Source organism: Carassius carassius, chromosome 3 (assembly GCF_963082965.1).
Source record: "Carassius carassius chromosome 3, fCarCar2.1, whole genome shotgun sequence".
Lineage (NCBI taxonomy): Eukaryota > Metazoa > Chordata > Actinopteri > Cypriniformes > Cyprinidae > Carassius > Carassius carassius.
Genome location: NC_081757.1, coordinates 11,950,907 through 11,963,935, shown reverse-complemented (window position 1 = coordinate 11,963,935; position 13,029 = coordinate 11,950,907). Strand labels below are relative to the sequence as shown.

Genomic DNA, 13,029 nt, shown 5'->3' with positions numbered 1-13,029 from the left:
TCCGACTTCTTTACAACAAGCTGTGGTCTCTGGAGACGGAAGTTAAATGGGTCACAATGGGAGGCTATGGAAATTATATACATGGAAACAAAGTCAGAGAAGATAAAAAGCATGTTAAGATAGTATGCATCCTAAGCCTGACTTTCTTAATACATGTGTGTTTGGTGGTGTTCTTGTATAAAAATGTGGTAGTACAGTGTAACAGCCATTAAATGCAGCAGATGAAGACCATCTCTTTTGTCTTAATCCTGGACAAGAAACAGGGCTCCATATACTACAGTCAAGACACATTTCAAAAAGTCTTCAGTGTTACATGATCCTTCAGAAATCAATATGCTGATTTGGTGCAAGATAAATATTTCTTATTACTGATGTTGATTGAACAGTTGGCCTGCTTAAAGGGATAGTTCACCCAAAAATGAAAATGTTGTCATCAATTACTCACCCTCATGTTGTTCCAAACCTGTATGAGTTTATTTTTCATTTTGAACATAAAAAAATATATTTTGAAGAATGCTGGTAATCAAACAGCTGATGGAAGATAGAAACTCATACACGTTTGGAACTACATTAGAGTGAGTAAATGATGACAACTTTCATTTCATTGTCACTTTTGATCCATTTAAGGCTCTATTGTTGAATAAAATTATTAAACTTTTGTTTTAATGGTAGTGTGTATGCGCAATACAATGTAACAGTTAACATGATGATACACTGCCATTTGTCCTTTGACAACAGGACAAATGTCATGCTATTGGAAAAAAAAAACATATGTTAACATAACAACTTCAATTAGCTACTCTTCAGTGCACTGTAGGAATGTAAGTATAGCATAGCCCAGCTGTTTTGGATGAGCTCTGTCGCTAGTTGAGAATATCCAACTCCAGCAGCCTCCACTCCTAAAGGTAACTGAACTGTTCACACGAACTCTTACTGCCACTGCGACACACAGTAAGCATGTAGAGGCCTGTCTACTGAAAAGTGAAGAGTGGTGCTTCTCACACACGCGGCATGTTAGAGTGGTCGTAGCACAGTGGCTAGTTCTGCACGATCTTCAACAGCGTGTGCCCTTAACATATTGGGCCTTTCTCTTGAGAAATGCTTTCGAAAGAGGTTTTACTGCCGAGCAATAAATCTGTCGTGCTTCTGAGCTGTGTAAATAAGACAGAGGTTTGTTTTTACCTGACACATCTGAGCAGTGAGAGAAAGAAAGGCTGATGGTTAACCTCACAATGATAGGTAGACTGCTGAGAAGAAAACCGGCCTGGAATACCTTTCTGAGGGCCTCAAGCTCAGGAGCTTTGAAGTGGAAGTCAAAAGCAGAGGATGATATGAGATGTGAAATAAAGAGTGAAAAGTGAGAACTGAGAAGTGAAGAATGAAATGAGTGTGTCAAATGTGAGAGAAGAACAGCTGACATATTGGTGTATAGGATGTGAACCTGGGAAAGAAAAGAGGAGTGGGGATCTTTGTACCCGTCTCCAATGAATGTGCAAAAGCAAGTAGAAAAAAAGCAGAGAAGGAAGAGAGTATCTCAAGGCACGGGCTGCTCATGTTGCCCTTGGCTTTTATGTGTGTATGGTGTGTGTAAAAGACCTTGACCACTGCCACTGACCAGCTTGTGTACATCCACGTCTCTGACTGGGTGGTCCGCTAACCTTGCTTGATTGAGAACCACATACCACACAAACCAATGGCTCACAAACACTCGTTCTTATCCTGCATCTTTTCCTACTCTTTCTTTACATATACGTCACATTTATTTACGGCGCTCTCGTAAGCATTTTCTTTATTCTCCCTCCTTTCCATTTTTTCATTTCACATAATTGCTTGATGGAGAGGGAAAAAAGCACAATCCACTTTGCGGCGAGAAAGCGGATTTGGGTGACCACATTGTGTACTTTGCAACTAATCCAATTCAATTATTTTTAAGCAAAGAGCAAACTTTCAATGAGCCTATTCTTGAAGCACACTTATATACAGAGACCTTCAAAAGATTGCTCAAACTGACTTAAAGCAAGCAGCAAATATTTGCAAAAGGCAAGGTTTGCGCAATTTACATGTCAACAAGGTATGTTTACAGGCTCGTCGGCCGCAACGGAGTTAACTAAATGAACGCAAAGTGATTTTTCCAATATTAGACAATGGGAAACGGGGCTAACCGTAGCGACTGTTTTTCCAAAGCTGCTGCCACGTCACCGTGCTGGGACGGTGTAATTTCAGAGGCATTTATCACCGTCTTTCATGTCTCAAACCCTTAGGGCACTTTTCCATAAAACATGCAAACAGGCACCACTTGGTGTCATTAAGCTTTCTCTCATTTCTGTTTTTTCCCTTCCTTCATTAATTAGGGAGTGATAATTATTCTACCCATCTATAGCCCCTTCCCGAATTACCATTGGCCAATTATCCTGATTGGTGACAGTTGTAATGTGATTGATGACAGCTGTAAAAACTAAATAACGTTTTTTAACAGAACGAAAACGCGAAAGTCGAGCACTGACCTGGATCTGCTGCTGGAGGAGATTGATTTTGTGCTGTTGCTGCAGAAGTTGCTGCTGTTGTCTGGCAATCTGCGAAAGCACAAAGATTTGTTTAGCTGAAAATCGCTAGAAGCCTTAGAACATTAAAGGACGTACGTTATAATAGTCTATGAGAGAGCAACTGGATTTATTGTACTATGTATTTATGCAGATAGATAATATATGCAATCAGAGCTTGTGGGTGACATCTCTCGTCCACCAATTGACCCTAATGACTGTAATCAGAGGACTGCTAATGTGTATTATATCCAGCTCCGGGCCTGGCCGGGGCGATGCGCCGCGGGGTGAAAGACTGGCATGTTTATGCAACCTAGGAGTGGTCGGGTCTGCCCAAGGGTGGGCTCTCAACGTTAAGAGCATTGCCTCTTCCCTCTCTATCAATTTCTCCCAGCCCCTGCAGGCTCCCCCGTTCTTCCTCCTCAGTTAGCCTGACAGTCTAGGTTTAAGTGTCATTTAATTTTCATTTTCAAATATAATTACAAAGTGTTCAATGTAAGATATCACCCGTCTGCAAATGTGTCAGGATTAATTTGTGCTGGCTTCTTCACTAGTGTCAACAGTTAATTACTGTGTCGTGTCTGAATGGCTAAATGACATCCTAACTTCAGGCTCCCCCTTCCTCCCTCCCTCCCTCTCTTTCTTTCTCGCTGTCTTCTGTCCTCCCCCCCTCCATTTTGTTTGTCATTAATGGAAAGGGATGCGGTTTTGAACCTTTGCAGAACAGTAAATTCCTGAAATAACCATTTATTAAAATCAGCTGAGCATACAAGGAATATACAATCCCTATAAAGTTGAATATTAATGCGGAGAGCTGGGTGACATTAATAGGGTGGATTAGAAAACGTGCATCCATTTCAGGTAAATGCAGACCACATTAATATGCACCTATTCATTTGCATAATAAATTGACAGCAATTATATGGTTTCGCTATAAAAAGAGTGAATATGTAGAGGGATCTTGTGTGACATTAACGGAGCTCACGAGCTGCTGATGCGTTCAGTATGCCTCATTTGCTTGATCTACATATGCTTTTCGTGCAAAGTTTGATCTAACTGAGATCAATTTCGCTACCAATTTACATGCTTCCATATTTCATCAGTTAAATACAATAACTGTAACTCTGTGCTTCCCTCCTCATGACAGAGTCTGACTGATCAAGGAGTAGAACATCAAGCCATAAACTAAATTAAAATATTAAATCGCTAAATAGAAGAACTCATTACCTATTTAAAAGCAAATAAGAGCAATCTTGTTTTAAGTGCCTCCTCTAATAAATGAGGCTGTAAAATGAGAATATGTGACGCATCACTGATAATATCTTTATTAAACTGGCTTTAAACAAAGCAAGGTTTATAGGACATATACACTATGAAGCCAGTAAGAGATTTGCATTTGAATTAAATTGGCCTCACTCCACAGGAAGTTGAATTGGAATGGCAAGAAAAGGAATTTATTGAATTGTACTTCAAATAAGCACTATGGGACTATTTCGGACTATGGGAAGTTTCAATCATATTTTACTTTTCTCCAAATTTTGCCATTCTAGTTAAAAATTTCAGTATAAATGTATTTAAAACTGAATTCCATTCTACATCCTTCCATTCTCAATTCCAATTAAATTCAGGGACTGACTTTAATTCTGATTTATGACTCTGATTCTAAATGGTGCTCTACTCTGGTTTGCACATTCTCACCTGCTCTTGCTGTTGACGTGCCAGCTCCATTTGCTGACGCTGTTTCTCCATCTGTGAGGCAGCCAGTTTCTTCTGCTCATCATGGGCGGCCAGGAGTTGCTCTCGCAGGCTGATGAGTTGTGTGATCATGGTGGAGAGCTGTCGCTCCTTCTCTGCAAGACTTTCTGGAGTACCTGCAACAAAACACGTAGTCAAACACAAGGAACCAAACGGTAAAAGAGAAAAAAAGGTCTTCTCTCCATGACCCTGTATACTCTACCAGCAGTGAGAAGAATATGTTTACATCTCAGGTTACATCTGCCAGATGTCCCTCACCTCTTAAATATAGTCTCAATATAAAAGCAAAGGTCAGTTTTCCTGGAGACAGAACAGCAAACAAAGCAAGTGGTGGAAAACAGAGCCTTGTTAATTGATCTGCACTTCAGAGATATAAAAAACCCACAATTGAGAGGCTCCAGGGATCAGCAAGGTTTTTTCTTGAGAAGGCAAGACAGAGCCAGCAAATGCTGAGCATCGTGTACGTCTCAGTCCAGAATTCCTGAAGACCACAGAAGGCAGCCTGGGAGGGAAACTCTAGCTCCTTCAAAGCTGAGAATGGTATCATCCAAACAGCCTCGGTCTGATAACGGAACAGCTTTATTAAAAGTGCAAAGGTTGCAAGTCCCGCTGTCTCTTACCACTTCTGGTGATCGTGGCTTCTTGTAGAGAAGGTGAGGAATGGAATTTGTTCCTATTAAATAAGACAAGCTGTCACAAGATGAGTGACGGTGGCAGATTAGTGACAGACAATACAGGGCAAGTGTGTGTGCAACAGTTGCACAACTGGAGGTGCTGCCGTGTAATGACTGCTCTCAATTCTCATTAAAGGAGGAGCAGGCACAAACACCTCGGAGCTGACGTGCCTTCTTGCAAACAGGGTCACCGTCACCTCTGCATCCTATCATTATCTCTCTCGCATGCATCAAACAGTGTAATCACACCAGACAATGTGCGTGCCTTCTGCACGTCCTCCCATGACTCCATGCTTTACCTTTAGCTAATAAATGCTAAGTGATCCTGCCTCCGGACAGTGACTTGCTGCTTCATGAGAACAGTATGATCATCTTGGCTAGAGGCCAGCTCAGTGTTAAATTCTTTCCTGGGTGTCTTCCTGTGCTCCCCTGGCCACATCTGTCTTGAGTTTCTCCGAAGGGGCTCCCTGGGGCCTGCTCTAGTCCAACTATTTTAATTTGACTAAACTCCAGATTTATTTTATCTCTCCGATGAGGAAGGCAGTTTGTCTTAATAGGGCCTGTCAACCTCCAGCCCCCATTCAGAGCAATTTACTGGCCGGGCTTGCGCGGTGGCTATGAAGCAGAGAGGCTGCAATTCTCCATTTACCCTCTCTCTCAAAAAAGGCACCTAAAAGCGCCTATTCACTGCTACTGCATGTGGTTTCCTCGGCCCTGAATTGGCTTTTTATTCAGCCGACTACACTTGTTGTGAATGGCTTATCTGTAAAATTGATACATTTGCTACCGATTTTATTAACCTTTGGCTTGTGCCATGAAGGGCTGTATTTAGCTGTCGCCACTGTCGGGACTGACATCTGCCCCCAAGCAGGCTCAAAAAAAGAAAGGGAGAGAGAGTCAGAAGGGGATGGGGGCGTCAAGAGCATCTCTCAGTGGACGAAGGGAGAGATACTTCACCGAGTCAGAAGGGCTGTTGGATGTCAAACAGCATAACTTGCTCCTCCTCCCAATGGAGAATCTCAGGGGCCTCTGGGGGAGGACAGGACTCATATCCTACTGAGGGGCAAACATCTGGACTCAATTCTGCCCACTCAGGAGCTCTCCGGACAACTCTCCAACTTGATCATACATTTCAATCACACAATCTGCTTTGCTTGATTCTGCTATTTAACAGTTTGGAGTATGCTCCTATTAGGTTACATAACGTAATTTACATTTTTATGTATTTTTTGTGTGTAGAACTGCCATATATATATGTTGTAAATAAAGTGGTGACACGTGTTACAGTAGCCGAGTTTTACCGAGGGGCTGCAAACTGTGGAGGGCCCAGCACAGGTTCTTGTGTGTGCAGAGTGCTGGTCTGCACAAACACCAACAGCATACTAACAGAGGCTCCATTGTTTCGTCTCCGGCTCAATTGTCCAGAGTTCACCCCAACCTCCCCACCCTGCTACCAAAATGTCTTCCCGTTTCTCTCTCACTCCTGTTTTCCCCTCCTCAGATTTCTGGCCTGTTCTGGTCCTCTTTCATTGTTTTCTGACTATAACAGTAACTTCTCAGTGCATTATGGAAAGCTAAATGTTTTAGAAATAAGTGCATTAGAATACCAAACAATATCTTGTCTAGGATGAAACTGAACAATATTATGAAAGGTCACACCCTGATGAAGGCATGTAGCTGCAACGCGTAGGTGTACCTCTCACCATTTTTTAAAAAAGCAAGCCAAGAATGTAATAAAGGCTTTTTAATTTTTTCACTGAGATATTCGAGTGCCTTGGAGTTCTTGTCTTCAGAGATTTATTATCCCACAACCAAAGAGCACCGAGACTTTATACCTCATGCAGCACTTTTGTTTTTGCATTACTTTGAAGAATATTATGAAAGGTATTGTGTAAAAAAAAAATTGTTGCTTTATATCCTTTACTTATATATTGTTTTGCTTTATTATATAATCTAATATTAATTTTTAATTATATATATATATATATATATATATATATAAAATAAAAAAATAATTATATGTATATATTAAAATAATACACAAATAAATAATACACAGATAAATAGCAAATTAATAAAATAACTAATAAAAAAGTATTAAAAGTGACTAATACACATTAAATATAAAACAATAATAAAAATGAAATAGGAAAAATATTAGCAAAAATGTTATTACAAATAATTTCATGCACAGTTTAAATCTCATAAATATGTATCCATATAAGAGCAATGAATACATAAATATATGCAGTCATTTATTTAGTTTAGGAAATAAATAGGAATAGTGTATTTTGGTAGTCCTTTCTTGTTATAGAGAATCCTGTTCTTCCTGCGTTGAATTATAGATCCCTTTTAAAAGCAGATAAAAGTTTTATTGGCAGGGGAGCATGGGGGGAGCTCTGCCTCTATCTGTCTGCAGAGCGCTGACAAAGAGAGCAGTGGTGCATATTGCATTGCTCTTAACAGCAGTGAGTCTGGCTCCTCTTGTAAAGGTGTCTCATTGCATTGTCATTCTGACTTGACTCGGTCTGGCCAGGAGATGCTAAATAATGAGAGCAGGTTAGGTTTGTCTAATTCATCAACGAGGACATAAGATTCCACTCAGGACCTTTGGCTGAGGAGGAAACACAAAGAATGAGGGAGAATATGCGAGAGAGATGGCGTCAACAGAACATTTACCTTTTTCTCCCTTCACTGTCACAAACCAGATTGGATGACATTTCCCACAATGCCCAACTCGAATACCGGAGAGAAACAACTGCGACTGCAATGAATGAGCGAGAGAGGGGGCTGTCAAAGAGAGGGGCCACCAGATAAAAGACACTTTGTAGGGGTGCGATTTGTTCTGTCCAACAGCCATTCTGCCACCCTAGGCCAACCCAACCCCCCTTCCCTGCTAATCAAGCAGTCACTAATTTGAGTTCCACGTCCAGCACCAAGGGAAGAGAGGGCAGCTTGTTACTTTGAAGAGTCCCAAGTGAATAAGAGAGATAAAAGATCCAGGCACACACTAGGAAGAAAGAGGAAAGGGGGCGAAAGAGGGAAAGACTCTCTATTCTCTTCTCTTCCTTTGGTTAGGACAGCTGAACCATTATGACTAAATTTGAATGACTTTTTCCCCTCCCTAATGTCCGAATACTGGAATTTCTTTGTCTCTCCATCAGTTGGCTTTTGTGGATGATCCCATATGCTGCGAGCCCATCCTAAGTAAATTAAGAGGGCTCTAAAAGCAGCGATTGTGCCCAGGCTGTGTCCGGACGCAGGCTAGGCATAGCCGGCATGCCTGACGTGGCTGGCGACTCGTGGGCTGTGAAAAGGTATATTCTCTCATCTCAACCATCTTTTTTGCTTAACAAAAAAAAACAGTCACTAATGATTTTCAGCCCTGCAATACTTATACACAAAGTCTAGCATTTATGGTCCCCCTTTTGAACTCTTCTTTTATGTGAAAAATCTGTGTCTATTGTCAATAGCAAGAGTTATCGTTAAATAAAAGGGAATTTCAAAACTATTTGATTGTGCCTTGTCAGTGACCTCAAAGTTTGCATGGTTAAATCACTATTAGAACCTTGTTGCATCTAAAGACAAGACCCAAGGGTGAAGATCAAACTAAATCAAAGATTAAAGACCGAGAACACACACAGGCACACACAAAATCATTATAATTCTGCTCAACTGACATTTATATGAACCTACACATGCAAATAAATACAGCAACTGCATAAAATCACAAACCATTAAACATTGTATTAAAACTAACTACTTGTATGTAATTTGTAAAATATAAACTGGAACTAATTTGCTAAATATTTATAATAATAATTATAATAATAATAAAGCATAATTTTGACTAATATATTCATTTAAAATGGTTTCCCTTTCTCCTGAATTAAGACGGAATGACCAGCAGCTGTTACCTGGCCTGCTGCCCCATGTGATGATCGAAACCCTGCTGATCCTGCCAATAAAACTTCATTAACTAGCATGCACCAGGACCTGCTTGCACATGCAAGCATATGGCAGCTCAAATCATCAACTCAAAAAAAAACTTTCAATACTGCATTAAAATTTAGCATAATGTTAATTTACAGCTCTTGTCCAGGCTATAAAAACAGGGTGAACGTCTTGTCCTCAATATTCACTTGTGCCAAACAGCGAGCATGTAATTAGCTATGCATTAAAGAAAAAAAGATCTTGGAAACTATTTTTACTCAGAAATTGCTAGAATAGAATAGAATAGAATATTTGCTTCACAAATAATTACAAATAAATTACAAGTACAGTAAAACACTGAATAAATGGTGAAATTTTGGAATAGAAAGCCTGTATTTTTAACATACTAATACAAAATAACAATAATAAAATAATCTGTTTTATTTACAAAATCATTTTTGTGGTGTAGGCTTCAAACTGAATTTATACACTTCTCGCTTTTTTTATATATTTTATTTTGGAAGTAGAAAAAAACATTGATGTATTATCTTTTTTTCTCTTTTTTTTTTCTCGCTAATTTGCTAGTGTTCTTAGCAACCAAAACACAGAATTAAATCTATTCTATAAGTGTGTGTGAGTATGTGTGTGTTTGAGAGAGAGAGAGAAAGATGGCAGAATACGCAAAGTAAATTAAAACGCACTTCATTACATCTTACTACACACTCTCAACAAGGATTTACATTTTTTTTCCCACTCCAATCTCAAAAAACACTTGATTGACACCAAAAGTCAACAGAGTGGCTCTTAAACAGACACACACTTCATGTTCTTGACGTTCATGGGGCACTTTAATGCCGACTAATAATCTAATGACGACAGCAGCGATGCTCACGAGTGTAATTAAGATAATGCAAGAGCCCTGCTCTTCTCCCAGCATCCTCAGCATCACACAAACCACTTCATTAAAGAGTCCTACCGAGATAACAGCTCAACCTGACCACACAACACACACACACACGCAGACAGACGTGGGACAGAGAGCTCCTGGTGTGCATTTCAATGTTCCTCCTATCAGAGTTGATCGCACTGAGGTCACCGCCGAGAATGAATCCGCCCTTGAACACACACTTTTAAAATCGCCCATTCATCACTCGCTCAGATGCCTTGACCTCTTCCTGTTTTATTATTATTATCATTAGAGAGAATAAAAACCCTGATTAGATGTAACAATCATTCAAGGCCTAACTTGTTCTCGTGCTTATGTGCCTGTGCAGAAAGATTCCATCGGTAGCAATGTACATCCCCTCAGAGCCCTGCGGCTTGGAGAGGAGAGGAGAGGAGACAGAGTCCGGAGACTCTACTGTAGTCGGAAATCCAGCGTGACACGCGCTAAAGCGGCCCGGGCATGGCCCTGCCAGCTCTGTAACAGCATTACACGGCCGTGAGCAGAACATTAGCTCTGCGACCCACCCTCTGATAAACATTAGCTCCCCCGACACTGCAGTACACCGAATTAAACTTGTGTTTGCAAGTGGCACACATCACGCAAAGATGTTTCTAATTTGTGAATAATTGCATTATTGGGTTTCACCACCTATGGAGCCTGGGAACAGTGTAGGACATTGTGAATCTTCTTAAATGAAAATATTTGCCTAGTAGGAAAGCTTAAATGCATGCCCTGTGGTTTAGTGAAGTGATTTTCCTCAGGTCTGAACAGTGTGTGTGTGTGTGTGTGTGTTAGCGTGTTTTGGGCTGCTTCGATGGCTGTCTTCCTCTCAACGCTCTCCTGTTCACAAGCACTTTCAATAACACCATGTGAGGAGAGGCTGCAAACAAGGTGTGCCTTTCTACAGCCAAATGCCACAAGCTAAATTCCTCAATTCATTAGGAGAGAAACGGAGCACAGCTTTCCCCGCATTCATCTTGCAAATGTGGCCCAAAGAATAATAATTTACAGTGGCTCATATTTCACTTGTGTACATAAGGGCAAACAGTTTGACTATTGAGGCGTTAGGGAGAGAAAAATGCAGAGCGTGCTGCTAGAGGATGGGGGAGACAGAGGAATATTTCAGATGCTGTGATGGGTGGAGAAGGTTTCCTCTCTCTCGGTCAGGAACAATGCCTAAAAGGAGTAATGGAAAACGCCTTTGAATCTGGCACAGATCAAATATCAAGTAAGCTGCCAGAAATCGGTTTTGTTTTGCCTCGCTTTAAAAGATGCTCAATTATTTTGGTAACATATTTGTGCTAAAATTATAAATTGAGTAAAATAATTAAATTACAATTAATCTCATGTGATTTTTGTAACATCTCTCTTGCGCTCTCTTTTTTGTTTTGTTTAAGAATATCCTATTCTTCTCCCACTGTTTAAAATCACAAAAACAAAAAAGTAAAAAAAAAATAAAAAAGTTATAAAATAACTGTTAACAAATTTATCAGTGCAGTAAAATGTACTGAATATAGACCTACAATAACCTATTTAATTTTTGTGTAAAATAATAATTAATATCAATGTTTTGAATGATCATAATATAAATGTATACAAATAATATGATTAATAAAATCTATTTATATAATAATAATAATAATGATGCAAAATATATAAATAGATAAAAGAAACTCAAATAAAAATAATTCCTATCTATGAGGATCTATAATCTGTTTTCCTTTTTTCCTCATAGAACTGAATAACTGTAAATTGAATAAATGTGTAAACAGCATAAAAATGATGTGTTAACACATTAGCTTTAACAGCTCTAGTTTTAATGTTTTATTTTCGCCTTAATGTATAATGCTTCATGTTTCATACCATATTCTTTTTTAACGGAACAGCAATGTAATGTTGTTATGTAAAAAATGTTCATGCTTATCCCTGAGTGTCACGTCACATACAGTATCTACACTAGCATGGGTTCTCTGCCTTTATTGGAGCCATTAAGAATAAAGCTGACGTTAAATTGAATAATCATGTTTTCAAGTAAATCCAGCTGCTGGAACAATCGGTGCTCTGTACCCTCACAGTCCGCTCTCTGTCAGAGAGCGCCTAAGTCAGGTACGAGTTACATCGAAATCACACTTAGCCCTGCCGCTCTCTTAAAAAGCTTCTACTTATCTACCAGCCACAGGACTTTCTCTCCACAAGCATGTAGACAGTCAGAAATTGATTAGGCAAAGAGCGAGGGACCCCTTTTTCCACACAGCAGCTCAAGTCACAATTTTTATGCAGTCCAACAATGCTTAGATTTCAGACTTTCTGTCCTTTTCTGGGTTTCCATTACTCTGATTTTGCAACTACAGTTTGATTTCCAGACATTTTGTCTGATTTTTTTTTAAATAGTCAGGGACACCTGAACGTTCAAGGCGATGGAAACAAAACATCTCGGCGGCAGAAACACAGACCTCTGATTCACTAATGAAATCCATTAAAATAACAAAGCCGAATTAAAATTCCCCCGGAATATTCATTTAAAATATTTTTTGCAAGTGTCCATTGAATAATGAAACAAGGGTGCATGGGTGCCGATGTCTTGAATTGTATGAAAAATTTAATCTAGCTGAAGTGAATCAAAGCATCTTAATTGCACCAGCCGCACCTCTTTGCATTAAATTTGGTGAATAACACTCTCTGGCATATATCTGATGTGTTACTCTGTATTTGTTCATATATCTCTCCCTCTCTCTCCCTCTCTCACTCTCTCTCTCTCTCTCTCTCTCTCTCTCTCTGACAATCGAGCAGGCACTGCTGTGGTTTGGACGTCCTCCAGACATCCTGCTTCTCCTGCTTTGTGGTTTTGTTTTGCTGATCTCATCTCTCTTTCTTCACCGTTCCTCCTGATTGACAGCTGAGCTCAGGTATGAAAACAAACACAGCGCTCCAGTGGCGGCGGGTGGAAAGCGATCCGTAGCTGACTCCCCCATACACCCTGTACCTGCTACTGCTGCCCCTCAGCCCTGAGCCGGTGTCAACATGGGGCTTATAGAAAACACGCAGGATTCTGCAACACTTAAGAGCACTTAAACACAATTCTGGCCTGCCTGATGGCCTGATACAATTTCATTTTACTAGTAAGACACGGTTTTAAAACCACCTGAAATGTAAGAGACGTCAAATCAGCTAACTGAACTTT

General features: G+C 39.9%; 1 protein-coding gene across 5 annotated transcripts in view; it reads right to left on the bottom strand.

The window, feature by feature from the left end:
• The window catches only part of LOC132119430 (transcription factor SOX-6-like), a 100,002-nt gene that overhangs the window by 55,984 nt on the left and 30,989 nt on the right, over positions 1-13,029 (bottom strand). For all 5 annotated transcript variants that reach the window (XM_059529420.1, XM_059529385.1, XM_059529392.1 and 2 more), the window contains exons 5-6: positions 4,239-4,411; positions 2,505-2,573 (exon numbers count right to left, since the gene is read on the bottom strand). In XM_059529420.1, the coding sequence (XP_059385403.1) occupies positions 2,505-2,573; positions 4,239-4,411 (242 nt within the window). The remainder of the gene's footprint in view (positions 1-2,504; positions 2,574-4,238; positions 4,412-13,029) is intronic.